General features: G+C 47.9%; 1 protein-coding gene across 1 annotated transcript; it reads right to left on the bottom strand.

Annotated features, from left to right (window-relative positions):
* Positions 1-3,782: 3,782 nt before the first annotated feature.
* Positions 3,783-24,711, bottom strand: FAM83D (family with sequence similarity 83 member D). Its single transcript, XM_070589216.1, has 4 exons — positions 23,819-24,711; positions 11,038-11,205; positions 7,544-7,668; positions 3,783-5,241 (listed from the first exon to the last, which is right to left on the bottom strand). Exons 1-4 carry the CDS (start codon positions 24,392-24,394, stop codon positions 4,263-4,265), a joined length of 1,848 nt encoding a protein of 615 aa, XP_070445317.1. The 5' UTR covers positions 24,395-24,711; the 3' UTR covers positions 3,783-4,262.
* Between the last annotated feature and the right edge of the window lie 779 nt (positions 24,712-25,490).

Raw genomic sequence — 25,490 nt, 5'->3', positions numbered from 1 at the left:
GGGTCATATACGACATAATCAGGGCTCCTTTCTGATCATATCATTCTGCCTTCTACTGACCTGGGTGTCACGTGGTAACTAGATGGCCATGTCAGCTCAGCCACCACATCCTCTCAGCATCAAGCTTCTTTCCAAAAACCCCTGGCAGAAGTATCTGATCAGCCATGTATCCATCTCTGAATAAATCACTAGGGCCCAGGAATATGATGTACTGACTGGCTTCAACCTAGGTCATACACTCGATCCCAAGTCAGGTGTGGTCAGCTTCACCAGAACAACACGGGCTGAGAGTTGGGAACAGAATGGTTCCTCAGAGGAAAATCTGAGAGTGAGATAATCAGAGGTCGAATGAATGAAGCAGAAGTAACAGATGTCCATCACACCATCCATATATTCAGGTGCTAGAACTCTTGGCTTCCTAGGAAAACTCCTAACTGTCCTTGGGTCTCCTCCATGAAGGAGCCATCCCCCAGCCTGGAAAGAGGTAGTCCTCTGCAGAATTGCTTTTGCTGAATTGCACTATACTTGGATTTTCCACTGAGTCTAAAGCACAGCCCTCTGCAACTTGTAATATATGTAAACCTGTCTGGTTTGTTGACTTGCCCACAAATGATTGAGTTCACACACGTATTAGCATAAGCAAAAGTGTTTACTTAGCTCCAAGGATTTGGGTATAGCGGTGTGGAGAGATCTACGAGGAAAGAGACTGTTACGGAGTCTCTATCACGTCGGCCTGAGGAACATCGCACATCTATGGAGTTGGACGAGTTGGCAGGGGGGCCTCCTTAGGTCTGCCAGGTTCTTTCTAGATAGGATGACTGTATGCTTTATTGTTCAATCTAGAACACTTCTGAGATTGAAAGGGGGTTCACAGGCATAAGCTGGAAATCTGCCAGGCACACTGGGGCTATTTCTAGGTGTGTGGCACCAGTAAACCTAGCGTAACAATGCTCATCTGAACGTATTCAACGTAAGGTACATATTCCACGCTCATAGAATACATCCGAATACATTTCAGCTCATTGTTAGCTTTAGACAAACGCCCTTGTGGAGTTCAGTGTCTGGGCAAGCCCCAGAGTATCTGTCATTGTATTTATTAGCAGGCTGTTACTGTCAGAATGCTTCACAGTATCTTTTTTTTTTTTTTTGAGGAAGATTAGCCCTGAGCTAACATCTGCTACCAATCCTCCTCTTTTTGCTGAGGAAGACTGGCCCTGAGCTAACATCCATGCCTATCTTCCTCTACTTTATATGTGGGATGCCTGCCACAGCTGGCTTGCCAAGCAGTGCCATGTCCACACCTGGGATCCGAACCAGCGAACCCCAGGCCACCGAAGCGGAATGTGCAAACTTAACTGCTCTGCCACCGGGCCAGCCCTCATAGTATCATTTTTATGAGAGGGTTCTTGTGAGAAATTCTTACCTGATCTTAGTATCAGGAAGTGCTCTTCCTGTACCTGGATTCACTTTAATCTTAAGGACATTCTGAGTGGTGGGTCTGACCGGGTTCCTCTTTCTGCCTTGGCTACTGAGAAGCTTAAAGCTAAATGTGTGGCCTACCCAAACTAAGTGTGCTGGTCATCATGGCATGCACTTGTAGCCTTGCTCCTGACTCCGTTTTGTGTCCCCGACCTTTGGGTTTCTTTCATGTAACCCTTCAGTTACATGATCTTGTACCTTAGGTTTTCTTGTTAGTCACTTTAAGTCCCGTAAGTAAAAGATAGATACTCCCCAACCCAGCTGCCTACTTTTTCAAGAGGATGTTGACTCTGCAGTCTAACTGGGTTGACCTTGAAACTGTATGGATCTCTAATCCAAACAAATCATCAGGGAGAAAACAATGAGACAACTGAATTTGAACACTGACTATTTGATGATATGGAGAAATTTTTCTCAAAGCTGTTTAAGCGTGATCACGGTATTATGGTTATGTTTTTTAAAAGTGAGGGGTTTTTTTATCTTTTAGAGATATATATTGAAATATTTACAGCCAAGTCTGTTAACAGCCAAGTTCTGATATTAGACAGATAAGGAAATATAATTCTCTCCCAGGGAGGGGTAACAAATATTTTTGAACCAAATAGTCTGCCATTTTCATCCTCCCCTCCCCTGGGAGTAGGGCCAATAATCAACATTTTAAACAAGGACCCCATCTGACTGGTGCAGATGGTTCTCAGGTCTCACCTGGAGAAACTATAATGATATAAAACCCTAGAATGATAAAATTTCCACACTTGAACACCAGAAAAGCTTTGCTTACTCTGAGAGGCTGGGCCATTTTCTTAGGATTCCATATACCTCTTGTTTTTATTTCTAATCATTGGCAAAACTTTCAAAGAATAATGGTTTTGAGTCCTACTCCACAAAAAGAGGACTCTGTGGTCAGGAAAGTTTGTGATAGGCTACGTACCTCTGAGAAAGTCACTCAGCGAGTGATCATTACCTCATTTAAAAGTCTGAGTAGTCCTTCAGTAAAGAATCCTGTTTAAATTTATTTGATCCATCATTTCCCAAACTGAACACAGAGCCCTTTTGATGAAGCCTATTAGTAGTTACACAGAACACATGGAGTTGACATTTCAAACATACCTAGGTTTGGTAAGGAGGTTATATTTTTGTTTTCAATTCATCATTGCATTAACTACCATTTCTCAAGGTATGCGTTCTAATGCCTCCATACTCCCTGTAGAGAAAGAATCATATAATAAAGTGCTAACCTTAGAAACTGAAAACCTGTATTTACCAGCCATGTGACCTTGAATATGCTACTTAATCTGAGCTTCAGTTTCTTTACCTGAAAATTGGTAAAAATAACAGCTGTCTAACCACTAACATTGTTGTGAGGATCAAAGTTGGCACATAAGAAATTATCTAAACCTTAAATGGTTTCAAATAACAGTATGTTTATTCAAGGCTTAGGCCAGAGTTGTTTACAACCGGACATGAACCAGTTCTCTAGTCTGCTTCCCAGCCCAGATGATGGCACTAACCCAGCAAATAACCTGGTGACCATAAGGGAATCCTGGTGCACGCGTGAAAACCTGCAGGTGTGTTCATGATCCGGGTGCATCAGCGTGTGTCTACGTGGCAGACAACACCCTCCCCTGTTACAGATCTCTTTTGCTCTGGCCAAATCAGAGGAGGAAACTATCATTTAACTCTCTTCCTTTTGTCTGTCCACACATACGAGACTAGACAAAAACAGGATTCCACAACCATACCAATCCTGATCAACAGGGTGTAGAAACCAGTTGCATTGCCTTCTACTGGACCAGGAATCTGGGATAATTGTCAGTGTCCTCTTTTGCCCCTAATACAGGATGTTAGATTGCTAAATCATTGTCAATACACCCATCTGATGAAATTAGGCCCATGGGGCCACGGCTTAACATCAGGGATGAATTCAGGAATGCACACTAAGGCCTTCTTTGGCAGAGAAGCAGAGAACCAAAGTCCTTGTCTAAACAGCTCAAGCATTTTCTTTGAAAAAAGACAAGCCAGAGCACATGAAAAGATCTGTGACTTCTGGCAAGTCTCCTCATTCGAACACAGAGATAGTCACATCAATATTCACGTTGCTGAGGAAGGCAGGACCCTGACACTTGCTCTACGTCGTCTAACTTTTATCTGGATATTTTCTCTTTTACAGTTTGGATCATTTCCTTCTTCCCCACTGCAACACTATAAAAAAAAACCCTGCATAAATAGCTACTGGGTGACACACTCCTAGAGCTAAAGAGAAAAATGCCAGAGAGCAAAAAAACAAAAAAGTACTTGAGCAATCACCAAACAAAAGTTGTTTATATTTATTTAATGCTAACAACACAGATATCCTAAAGAAGAGACAGACAATTAAGAAACAGTTTTTTCTAAACAGGATTTTGATCGAAAAAATTAGTGATTCAAACCTCTAAAACAGAAGAGCACACAAATCTAGAAAAATGCAAAACATATTTTCTCTCTTACCTGAATTAACCTGAGAACCCCTAAACCTTCTCCTTAAAAGATATCAATATTAAAATTGTGCAAAGAAACTGTACCCATAGTGTTTAAACCGTAAAACCAATACGTGGTTTATACATGACAAAAATAAAATAAAAGCATATAAAATGAGGTGCAGTTTATAGAAGCCAAAGGAAATCAGGTGACTAAGTCAGGTGGGAGAAAGGCAGTCAGGGACAGGAGACATGCGTAAAGCAGGACGCTCGGACCTTGTCGACTGCAAGCCCGGATGAACCCAGGCGGCTCTCAACGCTGAGCAGTCACTGATAGGAGGGATAAAGTGGCATATCTCTAACAGCCAGCAAATTAACTGATGCTCTGGCAAAAGTTCCAGGATTGAAACTGAGGTAGTTTTCAGTAAGGAATGTTCTCCTCGAGAGCATGGCCAGCATGTGGTTGAGCCGGGACCTGATACCAGCAAAGTGAAACTGCCGCTCTTGATTCAAGTTTCTAAATGAGTCTCTTAAGCACAGATCCAGGTGAGGGGCGCCCCAGTACTTGGCAGGGACGAAGTCAGGGGCTCTGACGGAAGTCTGGGAGCCGATGGAGCTTGCCACAGAGCCTTGGGAAGACAGAGAGGAGGACGACTTCAAACTGGAAGATCTCGACACAGACATCTTTGACACCGGTGACTCCTCTTTAGACTGGGTGCCCTGAGAAAAGAGAACATACTCGTCCACATCAGTCTGGGTGGTGGTCGACGTGGACTGAACCATGGTTTGGGAGCTCGCTACCCTGGTGGTGACTGTGGTTTGGGTCCCAGCACAGGCTGTGGCGGTGCTGGTTTGTGTTCCTGCATCGCTCAGGCTCACTGCTGGCATCCCCTCTCCTAGCTCTGTCTGAGTGGCAGCATCGGTCACCTGTCCCCTCTCTGCTTCATCCTTATGGCTGTTGAAGCAGTCTTCCTCACTGACGGTGGAGGACTCGGAGTCGTGGCGCCTGGCCTCTGCCCTGCCCTCGGCAGGCACCTCACACTCCAGCTCGGCCTTCTTGGGGGTGCTTGAGAGCCTGGCCAGCCGCAGCCGCAGCAGGTTGCCCAACGTGAGCTCCTTGGACAGTGGTTTCCGGTCAACTAGATGGTCAAACTTGCCACTGATCCGGAAGTGGGAGAGGAGCTTGGAGCTGATGGGCTTGGACTGTGCATATAAGATTCGGAATTCCAGATCGAAGTGTTCAACCACTTGGCCAGACAGAATGACCAAGTTACTGCTATTTAATTTGCCATCTGTCCATGTAAAACTGAAGGATTAAAAACAAACAAACAGAAGCTGGTAAAGATGCGCAACCTTAGTTTACTTATTGTCGATCTGAGAAATAAAGCCCATATATCCTGCTACGTAAGAGTCACAACTTTGGTGACAGCATCTAGTGTGAATTCAACCAGCCTTAACACAGGTAGATAACATACGTATACATAATCATAAAGTAACATAAAAAAGTAAAAAGGCCCACTGTTTAACCAACACACTAAAACCTGTGCATCCTCAGTCTCAGAGTTTTTAAAAATTAGAAAGGGCTTCTAAAATATTCAGGCCAGTGCCCTCATTTTAGAAGTGAGAAAACAGGCTAATATATGTCACCACGGGAGGACAGTGGGAGACCCTAGATTAGGCCCCTGGCCTTAAGAATTGCCAGTGCAGTGCTCCCTGCTCCGGCCTCCAGAGCTGCCATTTTCACAAAGGGAGATGGTATTGTTATTCTAATGATGAGCTGATTAGTGACCACATGCCTCTGCCTGTCCAGCATCCCTTTTCCCTCCACCGGTGACAGAACCATGACCAACTCAGCCAAGAAGATTTTCATTTATGTGCCCTTTCCAATCACAATAGGGGTGGGCGTATGACCCAGGCTGGCCAGAGTATCCTATCCCCTCAGATGCAAGGACCTATCCAGGGTGGGGAAGTGACCCAGCTGGGACTAAGTGATTTTTCAAGAACTGATATCAGTGCTGGGAGAAAGAAAATCTATCTCCTTGGAAGATAGCTACTAAAGGCCACAGAAGTAAGCCTGGGTCTTTGTCTTCAAATGGAGAGCCTGACTGAGAACAAAGATCAACCAGGGAAAAGCAGAACTGGGAGACGGTGTTCTGATATATGTATGGCCTCTAGGTCAAGATGAATTGAAAACCAACTGGACCTTTCTACACTTCCAAGTTATGAGTCAAGGAATTCCATTCTGCAGAAAGTAGTTTAAGTTAGCTTTCTGCACTTGCAATCACCCCATTGATATAGAAATGTATATTAAGAGTAGGATGTTTTAAATGAGAGATCATAAAACACGGTATCAACTGTCTCTTGCAACCAAGAATCCTGGCGAATGCAAATTCTGCCTTGAGAACTGCCTTCAAAGCCTGAGAAGGAAAATTCCTTTGAAAACCCTCAATGAGATAATGCCAACAAGACACCTATCCAACACCAGGATTATAAAATATCCTCAACAAATGGAAGCTGTCATCTCCCTCCTCCTCCCCAGTGGTAGCCTATTTCATCTGTAGAGGGGAGTTTTTATATTTTTATATTTTAGAATAACCAAAAACCATTTGGAGCTACGTTTGGTTAATATAGATAAATCCTACTTTGGGTGAAAATCTGGTTAACTCCCGTCATTTGTAAACTCCTTATGAAAGAGTTCACACTGTGTTCTGAGCTGGGAGAGTACTGTTTGAAAAGAAAGGCATCAGGAGTTTCCTGATCTTAGCGCCTCATTCTCCACAAATCTTTGCATGTCCACTTTTACTCACAGCTGACATACAATTATCACTCAGCAATGTGCATTTCTTCAAAAATGAGTTTTTCTTTTTTAAACTCTAGAGACACACCCCATGCATAACAACAGACAATCTAGGGCAGGGGTGGCAAAACACACTACCATTGGAGCCACAGAAGTACAAATGGCCTATCCTAACCTCCGAGATGAGGGTTAACCACTCATTATCTCCACCCTCTATTCAACTTCCCTGCTCTCTACCTAAGTCGCCTTTGCCAAAGTCAGGCTTCAAAGGTGGGGTCAGATCCATGGATCAGTACTTTCTAGACTAAGGCACTAAATTACAAGGCTTGAAGCAAGGTGAAGGATTTCAGTATCAGGTGACAGCTTCGGCTCTGCCCTCCACACTGATGCCAATGCCTGCAAATGCCCTTACCTTCAAGTGAGGAGGGACCAGGAGGGTCAAAGTCCCCAAGGAACAAGACTCGAGACTGTTCCTGTCACTGTTAACCCCAATTCGTCCACTGTAGGCCTGGCCCATCTTCAAAACCTCTATCACTAGTTTTTCGTCTTGAATCTAGGACGCTGGGGTCTCCAGGCAAGTTTCAACCTCACACTTCAGCTGTGTGGACCGCAGGGCAGAGGAGGGCACTCACCTGACTACCTCCTGTAGGAAGAGGGTCTGAGTAAGCTACTCACTTACTCATAAGCTATTCATTCACTGGAATGCTTGGCCATAAAGGCTTGCATTGAGAGGGAAAAAAAGCTTTTACCTTTATAGCATGGTTCCTCTAAAAAGTTTAGATTAATAAGCATGGACAGGTTAGAATCTTACCTGTAGGAGCCTGTAGCCACTCGAATGCCATCAATCAATGTGAACTTTTCATGAACCTTCCCAACAATTTTAGTTCCTGACCTTGCATAGTAGATATTTCCTGTAATAGTCCGGACTGTCATCAGCTGTTGGCGGGCCGGAGTGGGAGAAAAAGAAATGAATGATCCAGTGAGCAAATGATTCAGATAAGAGGGCTTAGTTTACAAGCCCTCTTAGTTTACCAAACAGACAAACTTATTGGCAGATGAGTGGCTCATGGTCACCATTCCGTGTAACAATGCACCTGGTACAGATGATTCTCGGGACTCAAAGAATGCTGCTTCAACATTTTCTCCATCTTCTCACATGCCCTTTTCCTACTTTTTTTCTTTTTTGAGGAAGATTAACCCTGAGCTAACATCTGCTGCCAATCCTCCTCTTTTTGCTGAGGAAGACTGGCCCTGAGCTAACATCTGTGCCCATCTTCCTCTACTTTATATGTGGGACACCTACCACAGCATGGCTTGCCAAGCGGTGCCCTGTCTGCACCCGGGATCCGAACCAACAAACCCCAGGCCTCCAAAGCATAAGGTGCCCACTTAACCGCTGCACCACCGGGCCAGCTCCTCTTACATTTATTTTTGAGACCCTTGGTTCATGTGCGCCCATGCTCTAAGACTGACTTTTTGGGGGGATACTAAACAACAAAATCTAAGAAATGATTTTGAAACAAAATGTGGCAATGAAATCAAAGGAAACACTAGTAATGACATTTTTACAAAGGCTTAAAGAAGCGGTTAATATGTCTCCTTCTCTTTTGTTTAATAGGGCCAGCCCTATCATTATTTCAAAATAAAAACATGGCAAGACATAATATCACTTCTGTGGTATTCTTACCAAAATGCATAAACTGAATTTAACTGTGAGGAAACATCAAACCCAAATTCTATAGAAAACTGGGTAACAGTCTTCAACAGCATCAAGACTCTAAAAGACAGAGAAAGATAGAGGCACAGGTCCTGATGAGAGGAAGCTAAGGAGACATGACAACTAGAGGGTGTGGTCCTGCATTGGGTTCTGGACAAGAAAAAGGGCATTTGTGGAATGATTAGCAAAGTTTATAAGGTCTGTTGAATACATAATAGTATTATATCAAGTTTATTTCCTGATTTTGAAATTTGTACTGAGGTTTGTAAGATGTTAAATTTGGAGAATTTGGGCAAAGAGTATTCAGAAATTCCTGACACTATTTTTTAACTCCTTTGTAAATCTTAAATTATTCAACATGAAAATTGAAAATCAAAAACAAACTAGGAACTTCCATAAAGGTACATACATATGGGAGGGGGAGGGCTTCCTGGAGGAGGGAATGATTCCTGAGCTTCAAAGGATCAACACATAACAAGCATAAAAACACCACCATGGGGGCTGGGCCCGTGGCCGAGTGGTTAAGTTCGCGCGCTCCGCTGCAGGCGGCCCAGTGTTTCATTGGTTCGAATCCTGGGCACGGACATGGCACTGCTCATCAAGCCATGCTGAGGCAGCGTCCCACATGCCACAACTAGAAGGACCCACAATGAAGAATATACAACTATGTACCAGGGGGCTTTGGGGAGAAAAAGGAAAAAATAATAAAAAAAAAATCTTTAAAAAAAAAACCATCACCATGGGCAGACTCAGGCGTGATGTTGTGCGTCTTTCCCTTTGGCGCTTATCTGAACGTTGTGTGGGCCTCTGGGATCGTGGCCAAAGCACTTTTCAGCATGTGCGCACAAACGTGTGAGCAAGTTCCTGCAGACAGGACACCCAACGTTCTGAACAAGCTGCAGGGCCAGGGCATGGGGGAGGAAGTTGGCCCCCCTCGGGAGGGTACAGATTCACCAGCACAGACACGTCCTGGTGAGAGAAGATGGTGCTTGCCCAGGGAGAAGTTAAGACGCTGAGGAAACCGGTGAGGCCAGAGGGACAGACCCTTCAACCCCTCCTCGAGGATTTGGACACCCATGAAGGCAGCAACCAACAGTGGCAACTGAGTCGGTGAATACTCCTGGATTTCTGCTGAGTACATGAATCAGAGCCAATGACTTGATTAAAGTTGTAGCCAAAACTACTCTGTGATTTTCCTGCTGCTGACAGGCCTCATTACAGAAAGAGCACCTTGAAATTAAACACTGACACCTTCAATTTCTTCGCCGGGCTCTATACGGGCAGTCACAGACTGAACATGTGGCTAGACGATCTGTGCTATTCCATGCCTGACGCTTGCTCTCCTCGCGTCCACCTGATCTCATCCTTTGACTGCTGGGCCACGTGGCTGGCTCGTTTCACTTGGTCTCCAGGCTCCAATCCTACCTCCATGATGAATTTGCTTTGTAGCACTAGTGACAAATGAGTAACCACCTAATTAAACCCCATCTTTCACTTCCTCTTTAGGGAAAAGAATAACAAGAACTCTGCGAGAGAAGTTAAATAGCCAAAATTTTGCAAACCAAATTGCTTGATAATAACCAGGAGTAAGTTTATGTCCCCGATGCAGTACCCGATATCACCAGAGCCCAAAGTCTTTGTTCAGTTGGCTTACTGCTTTATTTCCAATACCTAGAACAGTGTGTGGCTCACATAGGTGATGAACTAAGTTGATGAATTTGCTTAATTTTTAAAAAAAGAACAGTGTTAATAAACATGACCATTTTTCTTGCCTCTTTCCACTAAAGAAAACAAGCTAACTAAGCTGTGTAACCTTACATTTAAATACTTAAGTTCTCACAACCAGAGGCACTTACAACTAGAATATACAACTATATACCAGGGGGCTTTGGGGAGAAGAAGAAGAAAAAAAAAAACATTGGCAATAGATGTTAGCTCAGGCACTAATCTTTAAAAAAAAAAAAAAGTGTTTAAAAAAATACTTAAGTTCAAATTACTTTCATGCACAGAGCAAAGCATATTAAAAAGTCTACTTTTATAATAATGAGAAATGAGAAGCAGCCTGTGACAGTGATAAGAACACTGGGGCTAGAGGGAGCCCACGGATGGGAGTCAAACCCCAGCCCCACTACTTCTAGTTGGAGACACTGGGCTCTGTGTCACCACTGCCCCATCTAAGTAAAACATGGGTATAATGTTTCCTCTGACCTGCTAGGGCTGCTGTGAGGATTAACTTGTTTAACATTTGTCGAGAGCCTAGGATGCTACCAAGGACAGAGCAGGAGTCCATAACTTGGGGTCATTACGATTAGAACTGGAGCCTAACAGAGCCACTGTGAGAGCCGTGGCTTCCAAGGCAGCCTCTGCCGTCACCAGTCGAGCTCCTTTTCAGGAGGCAGCACGACGTGGGGGAGAGGCAGAGGTTTGAATCCTGATTTCTGTCGTTTCTTTCCTGTGAGACTTCAGGCAAATTACTTTGCTCAGGGCCTCAGTCCCCTCTCTTGTAAGTGCAGATACCACCATCTACCGCCATGCAGACTTGTCACGTGTGTTGACTGTCCTGAAACCAGAAATAATGTAACACAAACCTTTTCCTGTTCAGGATGAACTTTCAGATCCATGCACATATCCAAAAACTGAGAGAGCAGGGCCTGGTCCAGAAGGATGTATACAGCCACTCCTTGTTTCCGACATATTTCCTGCAGGTCTCTGAAGATGTCGATGTCGGTGAAAACATCCATCACCACAGCAATCACCTGCAGGGTGAGGCAGAGGGAAGCGCAAGCTGTCAGCTCACAAGAACCCCACCTTACAGCTCACCATCCGACTCTGGACCCCATCTCAGAGCTGGGAAAGGATCCCAGCCTACGATATCCTTCCTTCTCCTTCTGCAGGATCAGTTTCCCCCCCGGCACACACAGACTCCTCTCTGTCTCCAAAGACGCTCAGGCCACTGAATTGTATACATCTTGACTTGGCCCGACTAACCCTCCAACCGCCTCTCAGCCACTCACCTCCACGCTGACATATTTCTCATAAATACAGATTAACCCACTGCCCTGCAGTCCTATGAACCTGTCCCACTCAACTTCTCTTCCTTTACCAAAACTCCCGTCTTACAGGCTCAGCTCAGACCAGCAAGCTGTCTAGGTTCTATGCCTAACACACTGTCATGTCAGCACGTTGCTTCCCCACCAGCTTCAGTTTTCTATGTCTGTGAAACAATAAAACCTTAGCTTCTCTCTGAGGCCCCTTCTAGGTGTAACATTTTCCAAGTCTGTGATATTGATTATTGCCTGATTTTGGATCATAATCTCTGATATTTTTATTACAATCTAGAAAGGCCCACCCCATCCACCATCAACTCATGACTTGAAACTGATCAGCCCAGGCCAGCAGATTCCCCGTCTTCTGCCTCTAACGCTGCAAACCACATTTCCACGTTCTACTCTCTCTGCTGGTGAGGGTCTAACCAATCGGCTTCCTCAGCACCAGCCTCCCCTCTATAAAAGGTGGTCTCAGTAACCCTTTGGTATTTGTCCACAGTGCAGGGCCTTGTAAGAACATGGAAATATGTCCTAAGGATTCTGCCCTGATGCTTGGACCTGTCCTTCCTTCTCCCCACCCACGTGGCTCCATCGCACCTCCTGATCCATTCTCTACACAGCATTAGACTACATTAACAGCTGCCTCAGCCATGTGGCCTTGGGCAAATTACAGCGGTTTCGAATCTGTTTCCTTAGCTGCAAAATAGGTTTGCAATGAGAACTAAAGGACTGTTACAAAAGACCCCTTAAGTATCTGTTCACTGATTCACTTTTCCAGCCCAGACTCTGAGCCATCCAGACAGTTCAACACAGGGAGACACCTGCCTGCTCCCAGCTTTCCTTGCTGAAGAGAGACCGCTCTAGCTGCAAAGCCTCTCCTCACTCCTCGGCGGATTTAAAATCAGCCAACTCCTGGCAGGGCTGTGGGGGTGTCAAAGCATCCAGGCTTAGAAGCCAGTTGCTGCAAACCGAGTGAGGGCCAGGGCTGTGCGCTAAGGAAAGTGCTGCTGCAGCCAAGGTGGGAGCCCTCCTGCAGTCTGGAGCTCCCCCGACCTCAGCAGAAACACGCGGCTCTTACAGTCACAGTAACTCCTTCCGAATGTTCAGGTAATTTACTTATAGGTCTCACCTCTTCTTCGGGAACACGGGGCCTCGAACGGGAACCATTCATCGCTGTGGCCCCAGAGGACTCAGGACCATACCTGACAGTCACCACCCCTTAAGCATGTGGGGGTTGAAGAAGAAATGCAGAGACTAGGAGGCGATTTTGCTGTCTTTCTCCAACACCCCGAGTCCCACCTCCCAGGATGAGGGACCTTGAAACACCAGCTCCTGGGAAGTCATTGCAGTGAGCGAGTCTGGAAAGACCAATTTCTCTCTCTGGCTGCCTTCCCCCTCCCCTCCCCAATGTTGACGAAGCCCCAGCTGTGAGCTATTCTTGGTAAAGGGTATGACTAAATCCACCAGACATAATGATTTAAAGAACAACAAAAGTACTCTCTGAATTAGTGGAATCTTCAGAAGTTTATATCCTCCAATGCGTTTTTACACGTCCTACTTTGAATTGTATCTATCCCATTCATTCAGGTCATGTAACATAGTGGTTAAAAGGCAGACAGGCCTGAGCACAGACCCCAGCTATGGCTTACTAGCTGTGTGACCCTTGGCAAGTTGCTTAATCTCTCTGAGCCTCAGTTTGCCCCTCTGGAAGACATGGATCTACATCAAAGGGCTGTTTCAAGCATTAAATGAGACAAAATGTGGAAAGGGTTTAGCTCAGGTATGAAAAAGGGGTTCAGTTATACAGCTAGCACTTCTTCAGTCTACTGTGTACCGAATCCTGAACAAGGCAGAAAGATGGCTATAAAGAATTTACATAAACCTGACTTATCCACAGAGAAAGGACATGGGATGCAGGGAAGCAATAGATATGTAAGAGACAATTAAATCAGGGGTACACGGAGGGGAGAAGTGAGGGAGATGGTAAAGCTCCTCCCTTGCAGTGGTGGACACACCACAGGTACTCAAATGTTTACCAAAGAAGAGCAGAGGATTGCCAGAGGTGACAGCATTTGAGCTGAATCACAAGTAAGGACAAGATCTGGACAGGGGAGGAGAGACGGGGAGTGCATTCAGGCAGGAAGCCACCTGATGACAGAGGAAGAGGTAGGAAATGATGGGGTATGCACCAGTTTGGCTGAAACATGGAACATGCATGAAAGCAAACGACAGGACCTGACTGGGAGACGGGTGAAGGAGCAAGACAATAGGAGGCCTGGAATGCCAACCAAGGAAGCAGTGTCATACAGGCAACGGGGGAGGAGGTTTAAGGAGAGCGATGAGTTCAAAGTGTTGAACCCAGCAGGGCAGATGCTGATGCGGCCCCACCTCCTCCACAAGCCCACACACCCAAGTGCCTGCGACACAGCAGCACTTAGACACTTTTTAGGTTCAGCAAACATTTAGAAGGACTAAAGACCAAAGGAAGAAAAATCAGTGAGAGAGGTTTTAACAACAAGCCAAGCGGGAAGCAACAAGGGTTGCAGAGAAGGGAAGGGGGCCTGTGGGAGAGCCAAGTAATGGACTGCCAAGTAATGCTACCACTGCAAGCAAGAGGCTGGGGGAGGAAAGAAAGCGGGGTGGGAAGAGGGAGAGGCAGGTTCAGGTCCACACAAACAGGAAAAGAAACAAGCTTGAGAGAGAGACCTCGAAACTGACTGTGAAACCTTCACAAAGGGGTTCTGCACACACAGGTGTAAGAATGCGAGTAGCGTGCACAGGAGAAGCCAGAGGAAGAGAAATCTAGGGTCGACCTCTGTCCTCAAGAAACCCAGTCCAAAGAGAGAGAGAGGAGACAGCAGGGGTAACACTGTGTATGAGCCCATGGATGTGCACTGGGACAGAGACCAGAGAACCACCAGCTGGCCGGGTTAGAGAGGGCTGGAGGGTTGCTGGGGTGGGGACCCAGGAGCAGGGCCCACAGCATAAGGCGCCCGCCAAACTGAATTTTGATGCAGCGCTTAACAAAACAACTGTACAAACAACATCCTTCTTAGGTAGTGAGTAAGCACTGAATTTGCTATTGGTTTCATTGTTTAGTTTTAAAGACTTAACCTGTCCTGAGTGCGTTGAAATAATCTGGATTTGATCCCTGGTCCCTAACAGCCACGGGGTGTTTACAGGGTCGATGGAGGATTTTTGTTCCTGACTCCCCTGTACCCACAGCCCCTCCTCTCTTCCTAGAGCAGGACTCATGAAAGACTTCTGCAGGAGGGACAGCCCTATGCATGGAAGCAATCAGCAGAAAGGCCTGCCTTCCTTCAAGACCCCAGCCCCACTCCCCTAAACTCTCCCTCCTCAGCCCCCTTGCCCCCCATGCAACCAAGCCCTGCAGAGTTGGACTGAGCCAGGGGTTTTTCAATCTCTGAAGGGACAGTCTCTTCACTGAGCTGAGCAATGGCCTGGACTCATTCACTAGCCAGCCAAGTGTCTGCTTGCCAAGGCCAGACACATCTCCTAGATGCTGGTGTTCACACTGCAGGCTGCTGGGCCCTACAAGTACACCTGGACTTGAAAGATGGTGCAGAAACTGGTCATTGCTCCCACTCCCTGAGGCACAATGTTGGGCGGACAAAAGAGAAACACATCAGAAGGCAGGCATCCCATGCCCATCAAGTGCCCATGTGCTTACTGTGGACACTGCCTTCTCCCGGCCCATTCTGCATAGAGCCTGCCCACTCTCTTAGGGCAAGAGAGCTCTGCAAGTGGTGGCTCCTGAGAGTCTATTCTAGGGTCACTGCCCATCTGCAACTCAGTGAAAATCAGTCACAACATGATACCTAAGGAGGAAACATCCATCTGTCAGAAGCCTGGATGGCTGATCTGCTGCCAGGTGCCCCACACTGTTCCTGTGCTTCTCCAGCCACATCCAGAGCAGCCACACCTGTGTCAGGGCCATGTCTGTCACCACTGCAGGTGACAAAACCCCAAGCCTTACCCCCTCAGTCACTCCAACTGTCCCTTGCTCATTTATACTAAGGGACTCAGTGATCCACAGAGGAACAGAGTAGTGATCACACTGCGGGCATCCTCAGTCTTTGGGGAAAGGCACAGACCCTGTTTTCATTACTTTTCACATAGAACTGGAATCTCCACTTGCCTTCTTGCACAAAAGTTCTAAAGGCATAGCTAGAGATTTCAAAACCCCATTAATTCTTACCCCCAATTTACAGATAAGAAAACTAAAGCTTCTTTGGGGAAGTTAGGTAACTTGTTCAAAGTGACAGACTTAAGCAAATGCAAGGGCTGGAATTTCAACCCAGGTCTGGGCGAACCCAGGGCTACCTATTTAAAAAGCGTTAGACTAAATATTATTCCAAACAAGCCTAACATTCAGTCTTCAAATGACTGAGAGCTTGGAGTAAATCCTGAAAGGATCAGTAGAGTATTCCACAAAGTACATGGGACCAAACCCACCTCAGAGGATGATTCCTAGTAACACAAAGCAATTCACAGAACAAACATTAAGGAAACCTGGAATGCCCTGGGACACCGGGCACCTTCTCTCTGCAGGTATTGCTGACTAATCCAGAATGGACAGAATCAGGAAACCTTGGGAAGCACAGATGTTACATCTGTCCAACATGGCAGCCACGAGCCACAAGTGGCAGCGAATACTTGAAATACGGCTGGTGTGATAGAGGAACTGAATTTTTCACTGTATTCCACTCTAACAGGATGTAACATTAGACCTGGACTTGGACCTGGCTCCTCCACTTTCAAGCACCAGACCCTCAAGCAAGATACTTAAGTTCTGTTGGCTTCTGTAATTTACAAATACTACCCATCTTGTATACCCATCTTGCTTGGGGGTCCAGTCAAGAGAGAATCCATGTAAACACTTGACAGTTTCTGGAAAGCCCTAGACAGCTCTAGAAAGCCCTCATATGGCAGCTAGTCATCTTCTTAGTCCCAGTTCTGCCACTATCTCTGGGCAAGTCATTCTACCTGAGCCCAGTGTCCTCAAACAAGGCTCCTTCTAGCTCTGAAATCTGATTCATGCACCCTCAGTGGGCTGCTCTGGGTCCTCAGCAGGCACATGAGCAGCCTCAAGGGGCCACTCAGGGCCAGTCATTCCAGTTCTCATTCCTGCTTTTCCTCTGCTTGAAGCAGGAAGCTCATGTCAACCACCCCTTCCCACTGCACCTGTTTCTCTCCCTTCCCACCCAGTCATAAAGCAAGGACATGTGTGCAACACGCTTGCAATTCTACCAAAGGTGTGCACACATTCAAAGATGCGTCAACCTGTCCAGCCGCCAACAACGGGCTGTTTGCTGAATTCCTCCTGCTGACCACACAACACCCACACTCGACTCCCTTCAGTTCTTCTGGGCTCTTGCCACTTCTTCTGGAGATCCTCTTGCTAAAAAAAGCAAAAGATATATTTCCTCCCCAGTTATTACATGTTTTAACAGAACAGATATTATCTCCTTGGAATTTCTTTAAAAGTCTTTAAATAACTATCTTGATATCATCTTCAGGGTTTAAAAACAAAAAGTGTAAATTTCCACAGCAAAACCTAAATTTATTTGTGCATGTTGTATTCTCCAAGTTTCACAGGCTGTTATAAAATTAACAATTTAAGTATCAGACTAAAGTGCTGGTGGAGCTGCAGTCTGCAGACAGTGGCACGATGCCTGTCTGAGGAAGGCAGAGGTCAGGGAGCCACAGCGGTACAGGGACTGACCACACACAGCTGCATTTCCTCTGCACTGTTCCAGCATGAAGTACATGGGCGGGCTGGGCTTTTAGAAAGGGAGGGAAAAGCATCAAGAGGTTTTTGTGGGGGCTAGGGGTTATCATTCTGAGTTATTTTTATTTTATAATTATGTAAAACATTTGCCTGGCTCCAAAATCCAATCTACAAAGCAAGGTACATTCAGAGACACCTAGCTTCCATCCTTGTCCCTTCCCTCCTTTTTTCTTCTTTCCCTTCCTCCCTGCCCATTAAGATAATAATTTCAGTTAGTTTTTGGTTTATTCTTCCATTTTTTTAAATATAAATAAGTACATATAAACATACTTGTTCAATACAAACAAGTATGTGTACTATGTATATAGGTATGTGTCTGTGTATATACATTTGCACCCCCCAGTAGATGAAAGGCAGCATATGACACACACCGCTCTAGACAAGTACTGTCCAACAGAACCTTCTGAGATGATGGAGATGTTCTCTATCTGTGCTGTCCTACGTGGGAGACACTCGCCACAAGCAGCGAGCGAATACTTGAAACATGACTAGTGTGACAGAGGAACTGAATTTTTCACCGTATTCCATTTTAAGTCACATGAATTTGAATGGCCACATGTGGTGATGGCTACCACACTGGTCAATGCAGGTCTAGACACTTCGTAACAGAAGGCAGAGCTAGTCCTCACCCCTCTCAGAGCTGCAGGATGCTCCACTGTGTGGCAGGTCAGTTTACTCACCAATCCTCGACTGAAGGCTGGCCGAGCTCTCTCCAGTCTTCCGCTATTATAATTAGTGCCACAGCAAACAGCCCAGTGCAATGCCCATTCACATTTTCACCAGTGTATCTTTGGAGGAGATACACAGACATGGAATTGCTAGGTCAATGAGTAAATACAACTGAAATTTTGCTGAATGTTGCCAAATTCCTATCCATAGGTTCTATCACCTATCAATTCCATCAGGATTTTTTAAAAGCCACTACTTTTTCCTGAGAGAATTTATCCTATATCCGTAAATGAACCAGAGAACAATCCTGCAGTTTCTCTACTGTCTGATGGATGCTAGGTGAAAAGAATAAAGAAATGAAATGGTAGACAGAAAATGGAATGGTGGGTGCCGGGGTGGGGAGGAAAAGAGAATGAAGAGTTAGTGTTTAAGGGGTACAGAGTTTCAGATTGGGAAGAAGGAAATATTCTGGAGATGGATGGTGGTGATGGTTGCAGAATGTGAATGTACTTAATGCCTCTGAATGCACACTTAAAAACAGTTACAGTGGTAAATTTTGTTGTGTATATTTTACCATAATTTTTTAAAAAAAGGAAATGAAATGGCTAATGACTCTAAAATCCTTAACCTGACACATAAAATCAAAAGGAAGGGATAAAAAGCAGCCACATTTAGTCTGGTATGAAACATCCTAAAATGATACATCAGTTAGACTTTTCTAGGCCTGTGGTTCTCAAACAGGGGCAATTTTGCCTCCCAGAGGGACATTTGGTAATGTCTGGAGACTTCTGTTTTAATTGTGGCAAAATATAAAATACGTAACATAAATTTGCCATCTTAATCATTTTAAAGTGTACAATTCAGCCACATTAATTACATTTACAATGTGTGCAACCATCACCGTTTCCAAAACTTTTTCATCACCACAAACAGAAACTCTGTAACCAGGGGCTGGCCCCATGGCCGAGTGGTTAAGTTCACGCGCTCCACTGCAGGCGGCCCAGTGTTTCGTTGGTTCGAATCCTGGGCGCGGACGTGGCACCACTCATCAAGCCATGCTGAGGCGGTATCCCACATGCCACAACTAGAAGGACCCACAACGAAGAATACACAACTATGTACTCCGGGGCTTTGGGGAGAAAAAGGAAAAAAAATAAAATTTAAAAAAAAAAAAAAGAAACTCGGTAACTATTAAGCAATAACTCCCCATTCCCCCGGGAGACATTTTTGCATGTCATGCCTATTTGCAAGGGGGCGGGTGCTTCTGGCATCCAGTGGATGGAGGCGAGGGATACTACTCAGCATCCTATACCGCACAGGACAGCCCCTAGGACAAAGAATGTCAATAGTGGCGAGGCTGAGAAAGCCTGCCCTGTGTTGATATGGGCATCCATCCAGAAGAGGAACTGATCCCACTGCACAGGTTTTACTCTAACTCACAGGAGAGTCTAGCAAGATCAGAAGGGCCTTAATTCGGATACATCCACAGGCACACCAGGGGCCTTTGACAAATTGCTCAGTGGCTACTCCCCCTGGCAGGACTCTTTGTCAATGCAGTCATCGCTTCTGCTAACGCTCTGGTTATCAAATGGATGCCCAAGGATAAGGTCACAGCAAAAGTGCCTCTTCGGAACAACAGCACAAAGGAAACAGGCAGCTGGTAAGATCGAGGGCTCTGAGGAGTGCGGAACCTGCTGGTAGGATGACTTTGCCCATGAACTCCCATTCAGAAACCAGGAACAGCCCAACAGCCACAGCAGAAGCACACTGCCAAATGAAGGCACGCCGTGCTTCCAGGCAAGGCCTCCACTCCCACCTGACTTGTGGGGGCCACAGCCCAGCCAAACACTGATTCACAGGGCAACCGAGACAAAGAACCGAATGATTCATCAACAAATACAGTAGTATATGGATAGATTCTGCAGTAGGTGTGGAAAGGAAAAATCCTGTATGGTTTAAAATTACCCTGAAAATTCCTTCGGAAGCAAACATCTGAGCTCTCAAAACGTCCAAAGCGGCAGTGTTTCCTCCCGCTTTACGAAGCTCAACCGAGCACTAGGTCAGCAGTCAGCGTGCATTCAGAAGCCATGCCGTACATGAATCGTGTGCTTTTTAAACGCTGTACCTCCCTCAACGTGGCAGAATGCCCACACTTTGAAAGGCGCACAGAAACTGAGCCCAGGGAGGCAGTGGCAGAGTCACAGCCCGTCACACCTACTCTGGGACAAGTACTTGCTGAGGGAAAGGCAGGCAGAATCATCCAAACTATTTCACTACCTTCCTTCGGACCTCTCCCCTCCCCCAAAACTCACATAGCCGAACAATCAAAGGTGCACACGGTAGGTCTCCACAGTATCTAATGAACACCTGTTCCCTACAAGGGGCCCTTCAAGGCTTAACAGCTCAACGAAGCAGCATGAGTCCCAGGTGAGGGTGAAACCTATCTCAGAACCACCCGTTCAGACTGCAAGGCCAGGATTAGACACCGCCATTTACCCAGTGACCCTGGTTTCTTGTGCCTGTACCCTAACCACTCCAGTCTTCTTCCTGCAAAGGGTAGATATAGTACTGTCACTGTCATTTTCCCATTTATAGGATATGTAATGCGGGAATAAAAAGTCCAAATCTTCATAAAACATTAAAAGTCTTCAGCCTGCTGAAAACTACCAAAGTACCAACTCTTCATGGCAGGCCGGCCACGTGGAACAGTCATTAAGTGTGTGATCTTGGGCACGTTACTTAACATCTCTGTGCCTGGTCTCTTCTTAACTGTGGCCCCCACCTAGGGCTGGGAGGGTTAAATGAGATCATCCAGGTAAAGCGCTTAGCATAGAAACGGACCCCTTGAAAGTGCTCAAACATATCATCAAGTGCTTTCGCCATGAGAATGCAGACGCAGAAGGGCTTCCCATCTTGTCCTCAAACAGCCTGAGACCTGCACCTTCATGGTCCTGTCTCAGGTACTGGACTTCAAAGGGAGTGGCCAGAGTGCTGCAGCCACTCTTGTGTACAAAACACACACCTCTAACCGGAGCAGCAGCACTTGACCAGCCCCCAGATTAGCTCTCTGTTACCTGTCTCCTCCACAAGCCTGTCCACCGGAGGATGGAGACGGCTCCTTATCTCCACATGGCACAAGGCAGAGCGGGGTGGCTGGCAGTGGTTAAGAGATGCTGTGCCTCACTTTGGGTCCTGGCTCCATCATTCCTTCTCTATGCCTCAGTTCCATCACCTCCAAAATAGAGATAACAATTGCACCTGCCTCGAGATGACCTGGAACGGTGCCTGGCAGAGAAAGCATTACTACGGTTTTTGTTTTTTTAAATAAAAGAGCTGGTCTCTGAGACCTCAAGTTTAGCCCGTCTCAAATCCAACTCATCTCCCCATCCCTACCCTCACCCTATTCTCCCTCCTGTATTCGAATTGGGTAGCACTGCTGCCCACCCAAACTGAAATATCCCAATCCTCCTCAACTCTTCCTATACCTTCTCCTCCTTGGCCTTGCCTATTCTCCTCCTCCCCTCCCCTCCCACTACCCTTCCAGGCCATCTAGTGACCAAGGCCTGTCAATTCTACCCAAAACCTTTACCCTGCCCAACCCCTCGGCACTGCCTTAGCACAGACCCTCTTCTCGGACGTGGATCCCCGTGGCCTCCTCCCTACAACCATCCCAGACATCAGTTTCACCCCTCTCTAACCCATCCTCCTTCATGCTCCCACCAGAATTACTGCTCAGGAACACCAATCTGATTGTGTTCCTCTCCTCCCTCTAAACCTTCAATGACTCCCCAGTGCTCCTTCAAGTTGTGTGCAAAGCCTTCGACGGTCTGGCCCCAGTCTCCCCCTTCAGCCTCCTCTCCTACCACTAACCCTTACACACGCTCTGCTCCAGCTGTGAGGAACTTGGCTGCCTCCAAACATGCCAGGTCCTTTCACACTTCTGGGCAGGTCCCTGTCCTCTGCCCTGGCAAGGCCCACCCAGCCCATCCTCCTGGACTCAACTCCCAGGTCACCATCACTCCTGAGGTTTTCTTTCTTCAGCCTCTCCCCACTGCCTGTAGCAACCTCCTCACCACTTCCCACTGGCAGCCTGTCAACTCTGAAGCGCAGGTAAGAATCATGCCCTTCACCTGTGGCCCCAGCCCCCGGCACAGCGTCTTGATACACAGTAGACACTGAATAAGCACACGATTTGGCATACGGCAGAGATGCTGAAAATCCTCATCAGATTTAAAGGTAACGTGCCTCTTTTCTCAGTTAAAATCACCCAGGTTCCAAATACAGAATCTTGAAGGTACGAGTGTGTAACTGGGCTAGGACACAGAAGAGGGCAGGAGGTTCCACCCAGGAATCAGTATTACCAAATGCCCACAGGGCAAAGGAAGTCTGAGCGCCAGCGTGGAGCCCGTTGTAAGGCCAGCACGAGTTTACGGACAGTTTTCCCTCTGGCCTTAGCTCCAGTGCCCCTTCACTACCAGTAAGAACTGGAGCTGAGCAAGAGGACAGGGCAATCCCTCCCTCTCTTTCATGGAGCCCCTTTCACTACTTTTCTCAAGTTCCAAGTGCCCAAGTTCTCCTGGAGGTGAGTTTTGGGAACGCACACCTACCCCACAATTGTGCCTTTTTCTATTTTTGTAATCTCCTCACTGAACCCACAAGTGTCTGCTGCATCAAAAGGACCCTGGGCACACCCAAAGCACTGGAGGGCTGATACCAGCCTAGCTGGAGCCCACATCTACACCCCCACAGGCAAGGCACTAGCCCACTGTATCCCCTACCCACTGCCATCCCACCATCAGGCAAAGAACAACCAGCATCAGGAACACTGGACTTGATGCACAGATACTGTAACCCACAGTCAGCCACACTCACGTACCTCAACCAAGTTTTACCATGGCCTGGGGTTCACCTGCCATGTCCCTGGCACAGGCAGCCAGCCAGGAAGCTGGGCAGTGCCAGTCAGCAAGCAAGGTGGTAGCCGACCACAGCTCTGGACTAAGGTGTCTGCCGCCCCACCCTACCTGCCCCACCCACCTTGCCTGCTGCATTTATCTTCCCTGACCCCCAGGTCCCCAGCACTCAGCTGCAGTGTCATCCTGGCTGGCAGGGAGACAAGACTTCTCTTTGCACCCCAACACCATGTCACACTAAAAAGCCGCCAACTGCATCAAAACCCACTGTGAATACAGAGATGACCTAATGCAGGGGCATCTGCGTTTTAGGAAGCTGCTACTAACTAGAGCCGCCCCCAGCCTATGGAAAAGCAAACCCCCTGCCCCACCCATTCACAGAAGCAACAACTTCTCCTCCGGTCTGTGGCAGGAGGGAAACGGACGGCTCCCACTTTGCCACTCTCTATGTATTTGCTTTCTACAACATAAACTCGGAGATGACTAGCAAAAATAGATTCCTAATGCCCACAGTTGTATCTGAGGACAACCTTTCAAGAATTTTTTCCTAGGTAATGCATCTCCTAAGATACCCCTGAAAGTGGGATCTAGTGTTGGCACACGGCCAGAAAAACTGGCAATCTGGTTTGGTTTTAACTGAAATTTGGAACTGGAAGTATTTCTGCTCCCCTCTCCCAAGGTATGTGAATGTTAGGAGATGGACCGCGGGCACAATTCGCATCCTTGGGGGCTGAGGCTTCTCCCAATCTCCCCTGACACAAGGAGCAGCCAGAGGGATTAGGGACCCGAGGGAATACAAGCAGAGCAGGACGAGTCGGGGCCCCAGGGACCACCCGGCCCGCGCTCCTGGCAGGCTTCAGTTTCCCATTCTTGAAGAATTCTGTCCGACTGGGGGCCGAGGCGACCCGAGGAATCGGGCCGGGCCGCTCACCTCTCGCGCGGAGCGGAGCTGCTGGCGCAGCGCGTCCTTGCAGCCATAGGGGCCGCCGGCGCCCGCGCCGCGGGGCTGAAAGTGCGCCTCGACGCGCGTGGCGCCGCGGTAGGCACCCTGGTAGAAGGCGGGCCAGCCCAGCTCCAGCAGCGGCGGCTCCAGGTCCGACTGCTCGGGGAAGTAGGTGCCCGACGAGCAGTCGTGCGACGAGCCGAAGGAGTCCTCCGCCCCCGCCGCCGCGCCCTCCTGGCCGGGCGGCTCGGCCGCGCGCAGGATGGCGCGCACCTCGTCGGGGTTCAGGAAGCGGCCCAGGCGCTCGCGTCGTAGGAAGGCCGAGAAGGCGTCGGGGCCGCCCGCCACCAGCTCCTCGAGCGCCAGGCGCCGCGCCTCGCTGTACAGCTCGGCCAGGTTGGGCGGCCCGCACGGCGACAAGCAGGCGGCCGGCAGCTCGTCCAGGACGTCGGACCGCAGAGCCATGGCGACGCTCCGACTGGACCAGGCTCGGGCGGGCGCGCGCGTGCAGCCCGCTTTATAGGTACCTTTGAATCTAACCGGCCCGCGCCCCGGCCCTCCCATTGGCTGCCGCCACGGCGGAGGCTGGACGCGAGCACGCAGCCACGGCCCCGCCCCTTGACGTGCTATTGGCTGGCTCTCGGCCTTGCCCCGCCCCGCGCCTCCTCATTGGCTGCTGGCGGCGGCCGAGCCACGCCCGCGCTCCGGGATTGCTTCGCGGGATTTAAATTTCGTGACTGTGCTGCCTCCGACGTAGCTGTTCTTGCACCGACTTTACGGGGAAACGAGCTCTTCTCGGTGTGCTAGAGAGAGCCTGCCGGGCCTGAGTGTCCGTGTTGCCCGGGGCGTTGGCGCAGGCAGCGGAGCCCGCACAAAGGCCCGATAGCCCGGCCCCGCCATCCTAGCGCGCCCCCTGCCGGCCCGCCCTGAAAGGCCCCGCGCGGTCAGATTTCGGCTCCGCCAAGAGAGGCTGCCTCCTACTCCCGGGCACACTGTCCTCGCTGCTCGGGGGCTCCCAGGGCTTGGGTTTGGCCAGCCATGTCGCCTTTATCCCCTGCATTTAATCATTCATTCGTTCGTTCGTTCAAAAATACTGGTCCATCCTAATAGCCACTCCTTTGATTACAGCTTCAGCTATCTTTCTCTTGTCTCACTTCATCTTTTTTTGCCTGGCAAAACCCTTATTCTGGTTAAACCGCACTCTCCCCCTATTTTCCACCGGGCAGCCACACAGGGCTGGGCAAAAGAAAACGCAACTCTGCTGAGTGGTTGTGCTTTAAATTCATCGTCTCAAGTGGGCCCTTAGGGTTGCCAGCTAGCCTACCTTTCCCTCGTTCGCTCTACCTCTTCCTCTCTCCTTGCTTCGGGAAAATAGGAGCAGTCAGGCAAGAACGTCCACGTGCTCCCACCACATCTACCTGCCCGTCTGCATCTCTGCCCACGTCCTGGGCCTTCTGCTACTGTGGATGAATTGTCCCTTCCATTTGGCCCTCGCTGCCAGCCCCTCTACGACTAACCCATATCTCTCCAGCAATTCTCTCCTCTCTCCTGGATCTTCAATTTCCCTTCTTTACTGGTTCATACAAACATGCTGAAAATATTTTTCATCTTAAAACCACCCTTTCTTGCCCCTACATTCCTCTAGAGCTTCCGCCCCACT

Source organism: Equus przewalskii, chromosome 21 (assembly GCF_037783145.1).
Source record: "Equus przewalskii isolate Varuska chromosome 21, EquPr2, whole genome shotgun sequence".
NCBI classification, from domain to species: Eukaryota; Metazoa; Chordata; class Mammalia; order Perissodactyla; family Equidae; genus Equus; species Equus przewalskii.
This window is presented reverse-complemented; position numbering and strand designations above follow the sequence as displayed.